The sequence below is a fragment of the Telmatherina bonti genome, assembly GCF_933228915.1.
Source record: "Telmatherina bonti genome assembly, chromosome: 3".
NCBI classification, from domain to species: domain Eukaryota; kingdom Metazoa; phylum Chordata; class Actinopteri; order Atheriniformes; family Telmatherinidae; genus Telmatherina; species Telmatherina bonti.
This window is the reverse complement of record NC_136621.1, coordinates 41627237-41646483: the sequence shown is the minus strand read 5'-3', so window position 1 is coordinate 41646483 and position 19247 is coordinate 41627237. Positions and strand designations below refer to the sequence as shown.

Sequence of the window (19247 nt, the reverse complement as noted above, 5' to 3'; positions counted from 1 at the left end):
GAAGTTTGAGTGGAAGAGATGTAAAAAGAGGCTCAGAGTCAGACAGCACAAAGTCGCAGGGGAGAGTGGGAGGAGAGGGAAGAAACAGGATCACAGATATAAGCGTCCACCTTCGCTGAGAGCAGGAGAGCCTTTACGGCAGGACGGTAGACACGTCTGTACCTTTTTGGCAGGACACGATGCAAACTGGCAGAAAAATACCTTTTATTTCCTGTTTATGGTGGAAAGTCTGGTTATTTTAGTAACAGTTTAAATCTGAATTAGTTGATCAAATCAAACTTGTGTTTACTTTGTCCTGAGATGATATTTAAAGTTACTCCTAAATAAGTTAACAAAACTAAAGCTTGAGAAGTTTTAGAATCATTTATTTCCACTTACTGAAACCATTAGAAACCTGTGTATCGATGATGTTTTCAGCATCTTCACTAATCTAAACAGATGTTTAGAGGTTTTCTGAGATGACTGAAGCAAATATACCGTCCAGAGAGGGACGACGCCTCAGAAATGGTTTCCCACCAGCTCTGGATTCACAGTTAAATGTTGCTGAACGCTGCAGGAACAGCCAGAACAAGAGCAACAGCACCACCTGCAGGTCAACAGCGGTACTTCTGGCTGGTCGCCTCAGTTTTTTCTTCAGGTGTTTTTCCAGCCAGCGAGCTCTTCAGGCTGCCTTCTGCAGCTGTTGGGGCAGCTTCCTGCGGTCCTTCACGGCGTTCCTCTTCCGCTTCTTGCTTAGGAAGTTCTCCAGTTTTCCACTCTTTTTCAGCTCCTGGTATTTCTCCACCAGCTGCAGCTTCTTCTTCTCAGCTGCAGATGAAAACACGTCAAACCCGGACAAGAAAGACACAAACACATCGACATGAACCTGTCTGATGACGTGTGATGATCACAGATCAGGCGTCTTCTTACATTTTTTGAGGAAGAACGGGTGTCCGCCCTGACCAGCTCGCTCTCTCTGCTGCCTCTTGAATTGCAGCTCGCTCTCTCTCTGCTGCTCCCGGTTCTGTCTGGACCTCTCCTGGTTCTCCTGCAGAAAGGTGACACGTTCAGAACCCCGTTCAGAACCCGGCTCCACCAGCCACCACATGGAAACCATTTCAAACCATGACTTCACGCATGAGCCGTTTCATCTGCTCCAAAACCACCTGTTTCACAAGCATTAGTCTGGCTTGAGAGTCAACCACGACACAGAACTGGCCTAGAACCGACACTGAACCGGCACAGAACCCGTTTTATCCAAGTTATTAATGGTCCTAGCATCCACTCTGGCGGCCACAAAGTCTGAGTCTTACTGCTTCTTAACCTAGCTGCTTCTTAAGCTAGCAAGAAGCTAGCAGGAAACCAGCGTGAAGCTAGCAGTAAGCCAGCGTGAAGCTAGCAGTAAGCTAGCGTGAAGCTAGCAGGAAGCCAGCAGTAAGCCAGCGTGAAGCTAGCAGGAAGGCAGCGTGAAGCTAGCAGGAAGGCAGCGTGAAGCTAGCAGGAAGATAGTGTGAAGCTAGCAATAACCCAGCGTGAAGCTAGCGAGAAGCTAGCAGTAAGCCAGCGTGAAGGTAGCAGTAACCAGCGTGAAGCTAGCAGTAAGTCAGCGTGAAGCTAGCAGTAAGTCAGCGTGAAGCTAGCAGGAAGCTAGCAGGAAGCCAGTGTGAAACTAGCAGGAAGCCTGCGTAAAGCTAGCAGTAAATCAGCAGGAAGATAGCAGCTAGCCTTGCAGCTATGTTACTGAGCATGAGATTTCCCCGTCGGCTCTGAAGGCAGCGTTTGGAAACATTCTGGTTTTTATGGATATGACAACAGACGAGACTTCCTGGATGTGGAGGCTGTTTACACGTAAACACAGCGTTCCACCTGAAGACGACTGGATGGAACCGGATGCGGTTGGAATCATGTTTTCAAGAGGTCTCCATGAATTTGTCCATGAAGCAACAGTTCCATCTATGTTGTGAATGCTTTCTGATCCTCGCCGGCCACCGTAGTTGCTCCAGGCGCTTAATGTCCATTTAAAGGAACGGAGCAGAAACGAAGCAGCAGAGACGGCAGACGGACTCACCAATCTCCTGAGCAGGAACTGCAGCTTCTCCTTCTTCTGGCTGTTCTTCTTCGTCTTCTTCAGCTGCTTCTGGACCATCTGCAGACAAACGGCACGTTAACATCTCGTACGCCGCCAGTCGGCACCAAGACGCTCATCTTCTCACCTCCTTCTCTCTTTCTTTGATTTCATTTATGAACTTGTACGTCTTCTCGAAAATCTCAGGTCTGTACTCTCCAGACAGGTCGTCAAAGCGAGGATCTCTTAGCGTCTACGAAAGAGAAAAGCATCAATCCAGTTCCGTCAGATCTGATGCTCGACCTTACACTGCCGCTCACCGGTTTTCTGACGGACACCACCTGACGGAGGAAAGGCGCCGGCCTCTTGGCGGACATCTCCATTGGTCTAAATTCACAAACACACGTGTTGACAAGCTGGAACATGTCAGAACACGCAGGAACCTGCAGAACCTCACCTGTTCTTGTTCAGCCGTCTCTTCGTCTTGATGGTTTCTGGACTCTTCTGGCTGCTGTAGGCCACCTCGTTGTAAACCTTCCTTCCCACATTTTTCTGCAGCGCCATGATGTCCTCAAAGGACATGTTGGACAGTTCTGTAACGGTGAGAGGACATGGTGAAGGACGGTTCTGGAAGAGGACGCGGCGAGGGACGGTTCTGGAAGAGGACGGGGCGAGGGACGGTTCTGGCAGAGGACGGGGCGAGGGACGGTTCTGGCAGAGGACGGGGCGAGGGACGGTTCTGGAAGAGGACGGGGCGAGGGACGGTTCTGGAAGAGGACGGGGCGAGGGACGGTTCTGGCAGAGGACGGGGCGAGGGACGGTTCTGGAAGAGGACGGGGCGAGGGACGGTTCTGGCAGAGGACGGGGCGAGGGACGGTTCTGGAAGAGGACGGGGCGAGGGACGGTTCTGGAAGAGGACGGGGCGAGGGACGGTTCTGGAAGAGGACGGGGCGAGGGACGGTTCTGGAAGAGGACGCGGCGAGGGACGGTTCTGGCAGAGGACGCGGCGAGGGACGGTTCTGGAAGAGGACGGGGCGAGGGACGGTTCTGGAAGAGGACGCGGCGAGGGACGGTTCTGGAAGAGGACGGGGGCGAGGGACGGTTCTGGAAGAGGACGGGGCGAGGGACGGTTCTGGCAGAGGACGCGGCGAGGGACGGTTCTGGAAGAGGACGCGGCGAGGGACGGTTCTGGAAGAGGACGGGGCGAGGGACGGTTCTGGAAGAGGACGGGGCGAGGGACGGTTCTGGAAGAGGACGGGGCGAGGGACGGTTCTGGAAGAGGACGGGGGCGAGGGACGGTTCTGGAAGAGGACGGGGCGAGGGACGGTTCTGGAAGAGGACGCGGCGAGGGACGGTTCTGGAAGAGGACGCGGCGAGGGAGGGTTCTGGAAGAGGACGGGGCGAGGGACGGTTCTGGAAGAGGACGCGGCGAGGGACGGTTCTGGAAGAGGACGGGGCGAGGGACGGTTCTGGCAGAGGACGGGGCGAGGGACGGTTCTGGAAGAGGACGGGGCGAGGGACGGTTCTGGAAGAGGACGGGGCGAGGGACGGTTCTGGCAGAGGACGGGGCGAGGGACGGTTCTGGAAGAGGACGCGGCGAGGGAGGGTTCTGGAAGAGGACGGGGCGAGGGACGGTTCTGGAAGAGGACGCGGCGAGGGACGGTTCTGGAAGAGGACGGGGCGAGGGACGGTTCTGGCAGAGGACGGGGCGAGGGACGGTTCTGGAAGAGGACGGGGCGAGGGACGGTTCTGGAAGAGGACGGGGCGAGGGACGGTTCTGGAAGAGGACGGGGCGAGGGTCGGTTCTGGAAGAGGACGCGGCGAGGGAGGGTTCTGGAAGAGGACGGGGCGAGGGACGGTTCTGGAAGAGGACGCGGCGAGGGACGGTTCTGGCAGAGGACGGGGCGAGGGACGGTTCTGGAAGAGGACGCGGCGAGGGACGGTTCTGGAAGAGGACGGGGCGAGGGACGGTTCTGGCAGAGGACGGGGCGAGGGACGGTTCTGGCAGAGGACGGGGCGAGGGACGGTTCTGGAAGAGGACGGGGCGAGGGACGGTTCTGGCAGAGGACGGGGCGAGGGACGGTTCTGGCAGAGGACGGGGCGAGGGACGGTTCTGGCAGAGGACGGGGCGAGGGACGGTTCTGGAAGAGGACGGGGCGAGGGACGGTTCTGGAAGAGGACGGGGCGAGGGACGGTTCTGGAAGAGGACGGGGCGAGGGACGGTTCTGGCAGAGGACGGGGCGAGGGACGGTTCTGGAAGAGGACGCGGCGAGGGACGGTTCTGGAAGAGGACGGGGCGAGGGACGGTTCTGGCAGAGGACGGGGCGAGGGACGGTTCTGGCAGAGGACGCGACGAGGGACGGTTCTGGAAGAGGACGGGGCGAGGGACGGTTCTGGAAGAGGACGGGGCGAGGGACGGTTCTGGAAGAGGACGCGGCGAGGGACGGTTCTGGAAGAGGACGCGGCGAGGGACGGTTCTGGAAGAGGACGGGGCGAGGGACGGTTCTGGCAGAGGACGGGGCGAGGGACGGTTCTGGAAGAGGACGCGGCGAGGGACGGTTCTGGAAGAGGACGGGGCGAGGGACGGTTCTGGAAGAGGACGGGGCGAGGGACGGTTCTGGAAGAGGACGCGGCGAGGGACGGTTCTGGAAGAGGACGCGGCGAGGGACGGTTCTGGAAGAGGACGGGGCGAGGGACGGTTCTGGAAGAGGACGGGGCGAGGGACGGTTCTGGCAGAGGACGGGGCGAGGGACGGTTCTGGAAGAGGACGGGGCGAGGGACGGTTCTGGAAGAGGACGGGGCGAGGGACGGTTCTGGCAGAGGACGGGGCGAGGGACGGTTCTGGAAGAGGACGCGGCGAGGGACGGTTCTGGAAGAGGACGCGACGAGGGACGGTTCTGGAAGAGGACGGGGCGAGGGTCGGTTCTGGAAGAGGACGCGGCGAGGGAGGGTTCTGGAAGAGGACGGGGCGAGGGACGGTTCTGGAAGAGGACGCGGCGAGGGACGGTTCTGGAAGAGGACGGGGCGAGGGACGGTTCTGGAAGAGGACGCGGCGAGGGACGGTTCTGGCAGAGGACGGGGCGAGGGACGGTTCTGGAAGAGGACGCGGCGAGGGACGGTTCTGGAAGAGGACGGGGCGAGGGACGGTTCTGGAAGAGGACGGGGCGAGGGACGGTTCTGGAAGAGGACGGGGCGAGGGACGGTTCTGGAAGAGGACGGGGCGAGGGACGGTTCTGGCAGAGGACGCGGCGAGGGAGGGTTCTGGAAGAGGACGGGGCGAGGGACGGTTCTGGAAGAGGACGCGGCGAGGGACGGTTCTGGAAGAGGACGGGGCGAGGGACGGTTCTGGAAGAGGACGGGGCGAGGGACGGTTCTGGCAGAGGACGGGGCGAGGGACGGTTCTGGAAGAGGACGCGGCGAGGGACGGTTCTGGAAGAGGACGGGGCGAGGGACGGTTCTGGAAGAGGACGGGGCGAGGGACGGTTCTGGAAGAGGACGGGGCGAGGGACGGTTCTGGCAGAGGACGGGGCGAGGGACGGTTCTGGAAGAGGACGGGGCGAGGGACGGTTCTGGAAGAGGACGGGGCGAGGGACGGTTCTGGCAGAGGACGGGGCGAGGGACGGTTCTGGAAGAGGACGCGGCGAGGGACGGTTCTGGAAGAGGACGGGGCGAGGGACGGTTCTGGAAGAGGACGCGACGAGGGACGGTTCTGGAAGAGGACGGGGCGAGGGACGGTTCTGGAAGAGGACGGGGCGAGGGACGGTTCTGGAAGAGGACGGGGCGAGGGACGGTTCTGGAAGAGGACGGGGCGAGGGACGGTTCTGGAAGAGGACGGGGCGAGGGACGGTTCTGGCAGAGGACGCGGCGAGGGACGGTTCTGGAAGAGGACGGGGCGAGGGACGGTTCTGGCAGAGGACGCGGCGAGGGACGGTTCTGGCAGAGGACGGGGCGAGGGACGGTTCTGGCAGAGGACGGGGTGAGGGACGGTTCTGGAAGAGGACGGGGCGAGGGACGGTTCTGGCAGAGGACGGGGCGAGGGACGGTTCTGGAAGAGGACGCGGCGAGGGACGGTTCTGGAAGAGGACGCGGCGAGGGACGGTTCTGGAAGAGGACGGGGCGAGGGACGGTTCTGGCAGAGGACGGGGCGAGGGACGGTTCTGGAAGAGGACGGGGCGAGGGACGGTTCTGGAAGAGGACGGGGCGAGGGACGGTTCTGGAAGAGGACGGGGCGAGGGACGGTTCTGGAAGAGGACGCGGCGAGGGACGGTTCTGGAAGAGGACGCGGCGAGGGACGGTTCTGGAAGAGGACGCGGCGAGGGACGGTTCTGGAAGAGGACGCGGCGAGGGACGGTTCTGGAAGAGGACGGGGCGAGGGACGGTTCTGGAAGAGGACGGGGCGAGGGACGGTTCTGGCAGAGGACGCGGCGAGGGACGGTTCTGGAAGAGGACGGGGCGAGGGACGGTTCTGGCAGAGGACGCGGCGAGGGACGGTTCGGTTCTGGAAGAGGACGCGGCGAGGGACGGTTCTGGAAGAGGACGGGGCGAGGGACGGTTCTGGAAGAGGACGGGGCGAGGGACGGTTCTGGAAGAGGACGGGGCGAGGGACGGTTCTGGCAGAGGACGCGGCGAGGGACGGTTCTGGCAGAGGACGCGGCGAGGGACGGTTCTGGAAGAGGACGGGGCGAGGGACGGTTCTGGAAGAGGACGCGGCGAGGGACGGTTCTGGAAGAGGACGGGGCGAGGGACGGTTCTGGCAGAGGACGGGGCGAGGGACGGTTCTGGAAGAGGACGGGGCGAGGGACGGTTCTGGAAGAGGACGGGGCGAGGGACGGTTCTGGAAGAGGACGGGGCGAGGGACGGTGGAGATCTCATACTGGGACTGGACCATTCAGAACTTTGTAGACCAGTACCAGAAGTCCTCTGACGGACCGGCAGACTGGTCGGGTTTCTTGGTCTTAGTGAGAACTGGACTGGTCCGGTTTCTTGGTCTTAGTGAGAACTGGACTGGTCCGGTTTCTTGGTCTTAGAGAGAACTGGACTGGTCCGGTTTCTTGGTCTTAGAGAGAACTGGACTGGTCCGGTTTCTTGGTCTTAGAGAGAACTGGACTGGTCCGGTTTCTTGGTCTTAGTGAGAACTGGACTGGTCCGGTTTCTTGGTCTTAGTGAGAACTGGACTGGTCCGGTTTCTTGGTCTTAGTGAGAACTGGACTGGTCCGGTTTCTTGGTCTTAGAGAGAACTGGACTGGTCCGGTTTCTTGGTCTTAGTGAGAACTGGACTGGTCCGGTTTCTTGGTCTTAGAGAGAACTGGACTGGTCCGGTTTCTTGGTCTTAGTGAGAACTGGACTGGTCCGGTTTCTTGGTCTTAGTGAGAACTGGACTGGTCCGGTTTCTTGGTCTTAGTGAGAACTGGACTGGTCCGGTTTCTTGGTCTTAGTGAGAACTGGACTGGTCCGGTTTCTTGGTCTTAGTGAGAACTGGACTGGTCCGGTTTCTTGGTCTTAGTGAGAACGGGACTGGTCCGGTTTCTTGGTCTTAGTGAGAACGGGACTGGTCCGGTTTCTTGGTCTTAGTGAGAACGGGACTGGTCCGGTTTCTTGGTCTTAGTGAGAACTGGACTGGTCCGGTTTCTTGGTCTTAGTGAGAACTGGACTGGTCCGGTTTCTTGGTCTTAGTGAGAACTGGACTGGTCCGGTTTCTTGGTCTTAGTGAGAACTGGACTGGTCCGGTTTCTTGGTCTTAGTGAGAACTGGACTGGTCCGGTTTCTTGGTCTTAGTGAGAACTGGACTGGTCCGGTTTCTTGGTCTTAGTGAGAACTGGACTGGTCCGGTTTCTTGGTCTTAGAGAGAACTGGACTGGTCCGGTTTCTTGGTCTTAGTGAGAACTGGACTGGTCCGGTTTCTTGGTCTTAGTGAGAACTGGACTGGTCCGGTTTCTTGGTCTTAGAGAGAACTGGACTGGTCCGGTTTCTTGGTCTTAGAGAGAACTGGACTGGTCCGGTTTCTTGGTCTTAGTGAGAACTGGACTGGTCCGGTTTCTTGGTCTTAGTGAGAACTGGACTGGTCCGGTTTCTTGGTCTTAGTGAGAACTGGACTGGTCCGGTTTCTTGGTCTTAGAGAGAACTGGAGCAGCAGAGTTCTGAATGAGTCTCAGACCCGTTAAGACCCCGTCACAGTAACCAAACCTGGACCAGTTCTCCAGGTCCTGCTGTGATATCAGATCTGACTCTGTTTTCCACATCTGTAACCGGGACACAACCAGGTGTGAAACCGGCTTTTTAACCACGGACATCCGGCTCGGCGGACTGATTCCCACCCTGCACGTCGTCGTCAGGACGTTTCAGAAAAACATTTCTAACAAACCGAAGATCCGCCATCTTGGAGACGTTCTCACCTTTCCTCATGTCGTCGGTGGTCTGGATCCTCCTGCTTCCACCTTCTTCATCCTCTTCATCAGAAAGCCTGCTGATTTCATCCTCCTCTTCCTCATCACCAGAATCCTCCTCTTCCTCTCCACCAGAATCCTCCTCTTCCTCTCCACCAGAATCCTCCTCTTCCTCTCCACCAGGGTACCGCTCCTCAGACCCTCCACCTCCTGCTCGCCTCCTGCTGAGTAAAGCAAAGTTCTTCTCCACATCAGAATCTTCTTCGCTGGTGCTTGGAGCATTCTTCTTCTGCTTCTTTCTGCCCTCCATCTGCAGCTTCAGGGCAGGACATAAAAAGGCAGAAATAAAGTAGATAAACCTTTCCTGGATGAAAGATGTTAAATCTGACTGAAAGTAAAAACACACCTGACAGGGATAAATGATAAAAGAGCCCATTCTTTAATCACGAGTCCATTATTTAACCGAATCTGGTAAATATAACCTGCTAGCTGCTTTGCTAGCTGCTATGCTAGCTGCTTATCGCTCAATTAAAAAAAAAGTAATATTTCTAAAAGTCAACCATTTTAGAAATATTACTGCAACTAAAACACTCCGGATGAACCAGCAAACATCTGCTTTATAACTCAAACAGGTAAATTAATCTGTCTGGAGGAGATGATTATAAACCAAACTTCATGTAAAAAAATGTGATTTTTTTGTTGCAACATTTCCACACATCTCTGAATAATAAGGAGATGGTTAGAAAACATGTTTTGGTTCTGTAAGAAGACAAACTATTATTCGGTTTGTGTTGACTGAAGAATTTAATTGTTGTGGTGAAGTTATTTATATAAAAACGAGCAACTTTATAAACGTTGTTTACAAACTGCACGCGACGGAAAGTTGTGTAAAAACTATTTTCAAGCACATAATTTATTTTTATTCTTAAACAAAAAACTTTTCAGATGTGTTTTAAACATAAGACAAAATAAAAACAACAAAAATGTTAGTTTCCATCTGAAGCCGTTCTCAAACTACAGTCTCATTTTGGTTTTTAATCTTTCATATTTTAGTATCTATTAATTTAAACCAATGCAAAGTGCAGATAAGTGATAAAATACCTGAAAATAAACCCGATGTGAGAAGAAAGGCTGTCTCCGTCACGCACGTGCGTACATGTTGACACGGACGGAAGTTCAGAACAAACTTCCGCTTTCAAAATAAAATATAAGTTTGGTTTGTAAATTCACTGAAACTATTTTTTTTTAAATAAATGTAGCTGTATATTTATGACGTCATGCTTGGAAACTAAGTGACGTCTGATGAACTAACTTTGTCAGGAATTTATGCTCCTCTCTGTGGCTGTTGCTATGGCAACAGCTGCCTCTATTCTGGTGATGTTTTTCATCATTCTGAATGTTCTGCTTTTGTTATATACAGTCTATTATTCTATTTATGAGTTCAATTGGAATGTAAAAATCTACCCTAATATCTGTGCTACATCCGTTTCATCTGAATGTCCAAGGCCAGATTATCCAATGGGCATTATGGACGCTGGCCGAGGGGCCCTTGCCCAGTCGGGGCCTATGTGGGGCCCATGTGGGGCGTACACCAGCAGTTTGGACATGAAACAAAATGTACATAAAAGCCACATACCACAGTGTCGAGTGCAGGGGTGTCAAACTCAAATTCACAGAGGGCCAAAATTAGTGACTGCTTGAAGAAACTTTGCTGTCCCAACGGCCCTAACTGACCCTGTCAGAGTTGCCAGATTTGGCTGATTTCAGCTGCACCGAACTCAAAGAGATGCTCCGTCGGTCGCTCCGTATATATAATGAAAAAGAAATGCCCACATTCCGGAGGCATTATTGTATTTCCACCATATACTGTTGCATAAGAATGCCGTTACTCTGTGCAATATTTAGGATAACCATTCCTTGCTAAAAAGCTGAATGTTAGTGATTTGGCAACGTAGTAGGATACGTAGCCTAGCAACGCTTTGTTTGGAGGGGCGACTCTCTGCTGAGTGCGGCTCTTGTTGCATTAAAACAGTGACTATCACTGCCCTACGACAATGTTCTCTAGCTTTATTTATTAAATAAAACCATGTCGCTCTCTCTACTGCACCGCCATCATTCAGACTGACCAGAAGGAAAGCTCCGCCTTTCCCCCCTCTCTTTTCCGCCGCGTTTGCCGCTCGGTCCAGACAAGCGGCAAATGCGGCAGGAGCAGCAGGAACGTTTTGGGCGTCGGACACAAAAGGGGCAGTTTAGTGACCAGTGTCGACCAGTTTGAGCGTAAAAAACGCTCAAAACGCGTTTGGACCACGGTCTCTAACGGTCTCTAACAGTCTCTAATCAAATCAAATCAAATCAAACTTTATTTGTATAGCACTTTTCGTGCTTAAAAACAATACAAAGTGCTTTACATTATAAAACAATTTACATCAAAATAGATAAAACACTAACACACATACACATCCCCTTTCACCCACCCACAACCACCCTCACCCATGCCCTATTTGCCCTGTAACAGTTAAAAGAAGATGAATGAATGGCCAGGTGCATTTGCACCAGATGTGCACCAGATAAGGAAACGGTATTCTCAGGGAGCCTCTACACAAAGGGCTACCCCCAACCAAGACCACCCAGGCCATCACCATGGGGGCCACCCGGGTCCGGGCAGACAGGACCCACGCCACAACCGTAAAGCTGCAGCGCTGGATCCCGACCCACCAGACAGGGACAGCCCCCACAGCAACACCCATGCAGTCAGAGCAGGGGCAGCCCTCGGCGAAGAGGACCCCGATGAGGAGAGAGCTGGAGTGATAACTAAACAAAAATAAAATCCATTAAAAAAAATAAAATAAAATCTATACTATGTAAATCATTCATTCATTCATTCATTCATTTTCCGAACCGCTTATTCCAATTCAGGGTCGCGGGGAAGCTGGAGCCTATCCCAGCCGGCTTTGGGCGGCAGGCAGGGTACACCCTAGACAGCTCGCCAGTCCATCGCAGGGCCACACACAGAGAGACGAACAACCACACTCACACTCACTCCTAGGGGCAATTTAGAGTGACCAATTAACCTATCATGCATGTCTTTGGATGGTGGGAGGAAGCCGGAGTACCCGGAGAGAACCCACGCATACACGGGGAGAACATGCAAACTCCACACAGAAAGGCCACTGACCAAACCAGCCAAGGATTGAACCAGCAACCTTCTTGCTGTGAGGCCACAGTGCTAACCACTGCGCCACCGTGCAGTCCACTATGTAAATCAATATATAAAATATATAAATAAATAAATAAAATTAACTAAAAAGAAAGATAAATATGGGTTAATATAAGAATGTTAAAACTTAGTTATAAGCTAAACTAAAAAGGTAGGTCTTGAGCTTTTTTTTAAAAACATCAACAGTCTCTGCAGCCCTGAGGCCCTCAGGCAGGTTGTTCCATAGGCGAGGCCCGTAATACTGAAATGTGGCCTCGCCATATGTTTTGGTACGAACTTTAGGAAGAACTAAAAGGCCGGTACCTGAGGACCTCAGGGTCCGCGAGGGTTCATACCTTAAAAACAGATCAGATAAATAAGAAGGCCCAAGACCATTAAGACATTTATAAACCACTAAAAGAACCTTAAAATCAATCCTGAATTGCACGGGGAGCCAATGCAGCGACTTTAAAACTGGTGTAATGTGTTCCCGCCCCCTGGTCCTTGTCAGAACTCGTGCCGCCGAGTTCTGCAGTAGTTGTAAACTAGAAATACTCTTTTTGGGAAGACCAGAGATCAGGGCATTCCAGTAGTCTAGTCTACTAGAAATAAAAGCATGCATTAGTACCTCCGTGCTGGCAAGAGAGAGAAATGGGCGGACTCTGGCGATGTTTTTGAGATGATAAAATCCTGTCTTTGTAACATTTCTGATATGTTGAATAAAATTCAGCTCAGAGTCAAAAATAACACCCAGATTTCATACACACTGGGAGGATTTAAAACTCTGCAGTTTGCATGAAATGATCTCTCTCTTGTCTTCAGGACCGATGATTAAAACTTCAGTCTTGTCCTGGTTGAGCTGTAAGAAGTTCTCTGCCATCCATGACTTTATATCTAAAATACAGTTTAAAAGGGTGTTAACTGGCTCCAGGTCATCAGGAGACACGGCGATGTAAAGCTGTGTATCATCAGCATAGCTGTGGAAATCAATGCCGTGTCTCCTGATGACGTCCCCAAGTGGTAACATATACAGGTTAAAAAGTAATGGGCCTAAAATTGATCCTTGGGGAACCCCACATTTTATTTTATGGGTCTTTGAGGAGCATGTATCCATACTTATAAAAAACTGTCGATCTGTGAGAAAGGAGTAAAACCATTTTAAAACAGTACCTGAGAGGCCCACCAGACATCTGAGTCTGTTTAATAAAATCTGGTGGTCTACTGTATCGAAAGCGGCACTGAGATCCAGCAGCACCAGGACAGAAAGTTTTTGTGCATCCAGATTGCCTCTTAGATCATTCACAATCTTTAAAAGGGCCGTCTCAGTACTGTGGTTTGTCCTAAAACCAGACTGACATTTTTCTAAGATATTATTCCTGTTTAAAAACTCATTTAGCTGAATAAAAACAACTTTTTCTATCATTTTACTAAGAAACGGCAAGTTGGATACAGGTCTGTAGTTATCAAGAATGTTGGGATCCAGATTACTCTTCTTCAGAAGGGGCTTCACCACCACTGTTTTAAAGGCAGTGGGGAAGACACCCGTCTGAAGAGAGGAATTTATGATAACTAAAAACTCAGACTCAAAGAAGCCATAAAATTTCTTGAACAGTGATGTGGGAATAGGGTCTAAAAGGCAGGTTGTTGGGTTCAGCTGGGAGAAAACTCGACCAAGCATCTTCGTTTCAACCAGGACAAAACTCTCCAGCTTCTCCTCGGGTAAAAACAATGCTTCAGATCTGTTCAAATCAACACTGCATTTAGATAAAAGACCGGATCTGATAGCATTGATCTTACTTCTGAAGTGGTCTGCAAAGTCCTCACATGCTGTTTGTGATGGTTGCATGGAGGACTTATTAAAACCAGTGTTTATTAAAATATCAATGGTTTTAAAAAGGAACTTTGGATTACTTTTGTTGACAGTTATGAGTTTTGAGAAGTGATCAGTTCTTGCCTGTTTTATTGTGTTATTATAGATTCTTAGGTGATCACGCAGGATTTCATAGTGCACTACAAGTTTAGTTTTTCTCCATCGTCTTTCTGCTCTCCTGCAGTTTTGTTTCAGCTTTTTTATTTCTTCAGTTCTCCACGGTGGCTTCAGTTTGGTTTTAACGGTTTTTAATACAAGTGGAGCTGCTGTATCAATTGCTGATTTTAATCTATTATTAAACTGATCAACAACTGAATCGCAGGAAGCAGGTAAGATCTCAGAAGGTGTTTGGTATAAAATTTCAATAAAATTCTCAGCCACTTCAGAAGTAATACATCGTTTCCTAACGGTTCTCACTGGGGCCCCCTGCTGGTTAAAACTGGTGACGTTAAAAAACACACAGTAGTGGTCTGATATGGCTAAATCCACGATAGAGGACACACTAACTGACAAGCCATAACTAATAATTAAATCTAATGTATGTCCTCGGTTGTGAGTCGGCTGTTTAGTATGTTGTGTAAAGTTAAAACAATCTAATAGACTTAAAAACCCTTTTGTCATTGAATCAGAGGGATTGTCCATGTGTATGTTAAAATCACCAGATATGATGATAAGATTGTGGGCGGCATGTATTGCTGATAAAAGTTTGGAAAATTCACTGATAAAAGCAGCATCATGTTTGGGTGGTCTGTAAACAGTGATGCAGAGGATTGGGGGACTGTTAAAAACAAAAGCATGATGCTCAAAGGTGGTGTACTGATCTAAAAGTATTTGTCTATTATTTAGGAGACTATTTGTTATTGATGCAGTACCACCACCTTTCTTGTGACTTCTAAAGGAGAATAAAAAATTAAAATTTGGTGGTGAGGCCTCAGTGAGAATAACTGGTGCATCTGTACCCAGCCATGTTTCAGTTAAAAATAAGCAATCAACCTTATTATCTAATATCAGGTCATTGATAATAAAAGACTTGTTAAAAAGGGGAACGTACATTTAAAAGTGCCATGTTTACAGTGACAGGTGACTTATGGACTGTAGGGTTGAATTGTTGATGCTTTGGAGGAGTTCTGAGATTATTAAGGTTAGCAGAGGAACTATGATGGAATCTGGTTTTATATCTTTGAGTAATGATTACAGGGATTGGATGATTAAGAATAAGAACAGAAGATCCAAGTCCAGTATTATATGTGCCAGAGGTGGAACTAAAAACATAGGAACAGGGACCTGGGGGACATCAATCGGTGGGGGACGGGTTAGTTGGTGCAGGTGTGGGAAGATGAGTGGAACGTGCATGCTGTAATCCATAGGCCAGGTTGGCGGACAAAACGCGGGTGCCAGCTCGGTTCAGGTGGAGGCCATCTGCACCAAAAAGATGTTGCCTTTCCCAGAAAACGTCAAAGTTGTCTATAAAGTTGACGTTGTGGGTGCTGCAGGCAGAGGAGAGCCAGGTGTTCAGGCTGAGCAACCTGCTGAAGCGGCCCACTCCTCTGCCGCAGGTGGGGGTGGGGCCGGAGATGAAAACGTTACACTGGAGTGATGGCAGTTTATTAAAAAGCTCCATGAAATCACGCTTTAAAAGCTCAGATTGCTGCCTGGAGGTGTCGTTGGTGCCCACGTGGATGATGACACGTTTTACCTGAGGGTTGGAATCCAGCACGTCTGGGAGTTTCTCCGCCACGTCTGACACGGTGGCGCCGGGAAACACCAGGGTGAGAGCTCCCCTCAGACGGACGTTCCGGATGATGGAGTCTCCGATGACGAGCGTGGTGGCTTGTTGTCGGATGGTTGTCGCTGCAGGTTCAGTCCCCCTGTCACGTTCCCGTGGCTGAGGACGCCCGGAGTGCCATCTAACCGTGTCTCTTAGGAGCCCCCTTCGGTGGGTTGAGGGGCGGGAGGACGGCGGAGGGCGATCCGGCATCGGACCCCCGTTCGTGGGGACAGCGGCAAGTGGGGGAAAGGCGGCAGTGACCGACGCAACGTTGGTCTGGGGAAAAGTTGGGGAAATCCCCTGATCCGACGGGTGGACCTGCGTGTCCACATTCCCGTCAAGAACCGAGAATTTGTTGTTTAGGAGAATGGCGGAGGACGACGACACCGGGTATGGAGTCCCACCGGGATTCCTTCTGCGTTTGCGGACCACAACCTCAGACCAGGGGGTTGCCTTGCTCGGAGTAGAGCAGGAGGGCCGGTGACAGATGGAGGAAGAAGGGTCCCAAATCACTGTGTCCCTCAGTGCGGCAGTGGTATTTTGAGGTTGCTCACCGGTCTGTGTGGTCTCCAGCCAGCTGGACAGCGTCGGAAGCCGCGACTTAAAGGAGGCCAGCAATGAGTCCTTCCTCCGCAGCTCATCGGAGAGCCGACCAACATCCTCCAAAAGATCGGCTATCTTTTTCTGAGCTTTTATGAGCTGCTTCTCGATTTCCACAGGTAAGGGAGTGTCAGTTTTTATGAATTCCACATTTGTGGAAGAGAGATTTCTCATCACCGGAGACGCTTGCTTTTGGCGTTCTGCCATGGCGGCCATTTCAGCGGAAACATGGGAGCTCTAAGACCAAACGCGTTTTGAGCGTCAAGAGCGGCAGGTTTACATGTAAAGTCTACGTAGAGGCGCGTGAAGGAGGCGTTGAGCTTTCTCGTGTTTTGATTGTTTTGAGCGTTTAAATTTAAGAAGTTTTTTAAGGTTGACACGTGTTACACACAGAACGCACGTCAAAAGTCAGTGATGGAAAATCTGAACTTTGGCTGCTTGACGCGGGGCGTCAACCAATCAGAGCGATGGGCTGGCAGCTCCTGGAGGATTTCTGTGGTGAACCCAGACACGGGGCTGACACGCCCTATGACAGTGTTCCTCATGCGGCTCACTGACTCTTGATTTGCGGCTCGTGAAGCAGCCGCTGTCTTTCTGAAAATGCATCTAAACAATTCATAACGATCCTCAAAGCTGCAGTTCTCTCCACTAACAAGAGCTGCAGGCTGCTTGCAGAAACTCTGCTGTCCTAATGGCCCTAACTGACCCTGTCAGAGTTGCCAGTTGCAGTAGGCAGCAGCAGTCTAAGCAGGGAAACCCAGACTTCCTCTGAAATGAGGAAACTCATTTCAGCCGCCTGTATACGAGATCTTGTTCTTTCGGTCACGACCCACAGCTCATGACCATAGGTGAGGGTAGGAACGTAGATCGACTGGTAAATCGAGAGCTTCGCCTTCTGGCTCAGCTCCTTCGTCACCACGACAGACCGGCGCAGAGTCCGCATTACTGCAGACGCCGCACTGATCCGTCTGTCGATCTCGCGCTCCATCCTTCCCTCACTTGTGACCAAGACCCCGAGATATTTAAACTCCTCCATTTGAGGTAGGACCTGACTCCCAACCCGGAGAGGGCAATCCACCCTATTCCGGCTGAGGACCATGGTCTCAGATTTTGAGATGCTGATTCTCATCCCAGCCGCTTCACACTCGGCCACGAATCGCTCAAGTGAGAGCTGGAGATCACGACCAGATGAAGCCAACAGGACCACGTCATGTGCAAAAAGCAGGGACCCAATCCTGAGGCCACCAAGCCGGATCCCCTCAACACCTCGGCTGCGCCTAGAAATTCTGTCCATAAAAGTTATGAGCAGAATCTGTGATAAAGGGCAGCCTTGACGGAGTCCAACCCTCACTGGAAATGAATCTGACTTACTACCGGCAATGCGAACCAAGCTCTGACACTTGTCGTACAGGGACCGGACAACTTGTACAAGGGGGTCCAGTACTCCATACTCCCGGAGTGCCCTCCACAAGAGCCCCCAGGGACACAGTCGAACGCCTTCTACAGATCTACAAAGCACATTTAAACTGGTTGGTCAAACTCCCATGCCCCCTCCAGGACCCCAAAGAGGGTATAGAGCTGGTCCACTGTTCCGTGACCAGGAACCACACTGCTCCTCATCTCCACTGTACACAGTATTGACGGAGCACTGATTTCCCCTCCTGAGCCACCAGATGGTGGACTAGAATTGTCTCGAAGCCATTGGGAAGCCATCTGGAAGCCGTCCAGAAGTTGTTCTCCATGGCCTTGCCAAACTTCTCCCACGCCCGAGCTTTTGGCTTAGTGACAGCCGAAGCCACATGCTTAGCCTGTCGGTACCCATCAGCTGCCTCCAGAGTCCCACAGGCCACGAAGGCCCAATAGGACTCCTTCTTCAGCTTGACGGCATCCCTCACTGCTGGTGTCCACCAACGAGTTCTGGGATTACCGCCACAACAGGCATCAACGATCTTACAACCACAGCTCTGGCTGGCCGCCTCAGCAATAGAGGCACGGAACACAGCCCATTCGGACTCAGTGTCCCCCGCCTCACTCGGGACATGTTTGAAGCTCTGCTGAAGGTGGGAGTTGAAGCTCGCTCTGACGGGGGACTCAGCCAGATGTTCCCAGCAGACCCTCACAACACGTTTGGGCCTGCCAGATCTGACCGGCATCCTCCCCCACCATGTGAGCCAACTCACCACCAGGTGGTGATCGGTTGAAGCTCTGCCCCCCTCTTCACCCGAGTGTCCAAGGCATGTGACCGCAGGTCCGACGATACAACTACAAAATTGATCATGAAACTTCAGCCCAGGGAGTCCTGATGCCAGGTGTACATATGGACACTCTTATGTTGGAACATGGTGTTCGTTATGGACAATCCATGACGAGCACAGAAGTCCAACAACAAAACACCATTTGGAGAAAGTCCAGCCCCTCTCGAGGGTACTGGTTCAAGAGCCCAAGCCATGCGTTGAGGTGAGTCCAACTATATCAAGTCGGAACCCCTCAACCTCGCTCACAAGCTCAGGCTCCTTCCCCACCACGTCCCTAGAGCCAGCTTCTGCAGCCGGGGATCAGACCACCAGGGTCCCCACCTCTTGCTGCCGCCCAGCTCACACTGCACCCGACCCCTACGGCTCCTCCCGCAGATGGTGAGCCCATGGGAGGTGGGGCCCATCTAACCCTTTCTGGCTGAGCCCGACCAGGCCCCACAGGGGCAAAGGCCTGGCCACCAGATGCTCGCTCTCATGCCCCACCCCCAGGCCTGGCTCCAGAGGGGGCCCAAGTGACCCGCGTCCAGGCAAGGGAACATTTATGCCCATGATTGTAGTCATCATAGAGGTCTTTGAGCCGTACTTCGTCTGGTCCCTCCCCTAGACACCTTTTTGCCATGGGTAACCCTTCTTCGAGCATAAAGCCCCTGACAACATAGCTGCTAGGATTTTTGGGACACACAAACCCCTCCACCACGATAAGGTGACGGCTCAGGGAGAAGTAATTGTGTTGTGTTGTGGCCAATTATGTTGTTCTGTGGCTAATTGTGTTGTGTTATGGCTAATTGAGTTGTCTTGTGGCGAACTGTGTTGTCTTGTGGCTAAATGTGTTGTCTTGTGGCTAATTGTGTTGTCTTGTGGCTAAATGTGTTGTCTTGTGGCTAATTGTGTTGCCTTGTGGCTAATTGTGTTGTCTTGTGTCTAATTGTGTTGTCTTGTGGCTAAATGTGTTGTCTTGTGGCTAATTGTGTTGTCTTGTGGCTAATTGTGTTGTCTTGTGGCTAAATGTGTTGTCTTGTGGCTAAATGTGTTGTCTTGTGGCTAATTCTGTTGTGTTGTGGCTAAATGTGTTGTGGCTAATTGTGTTGTCTTGTGGCTAATTCTGTTTTTCTGTGGCTAATTGTGTTGTCT

General features: G+C 51.9%; 1 protein-coding gene across 1 annotated transcript; it reads right to left on the bottom strand.

Moving 5' to 3' along the window:
• Positions 1–182: 182 nt before the first annotated feature.
• Positions 183–9565, bottom strand: rrp36 (ribosomal RNA processing 36). The gene is made up of 8 exons (XM_079238254.1): positions 9529–9565; positions 8437–8737; positions 2502–2637; positions 2365–2431; positions 2193–2297; positions 2048–2125; positions 910–1027; positions 183–807 (listed from the first exon to the last, which is right to left on the bottom strand). The coding sequence occupies exons 2-8, from the start codon at positions 8735–8737 to the stop codon at positions 662–664; spliced, it is 951 nt and encodes a 316-aa protein (XP_079094380.1). The 5' UTR covers positions 9529–9565; the 3' UTR covers positions 183–661.
• Positions 9566–19247: the final 9682 nt, after the last annotated feature.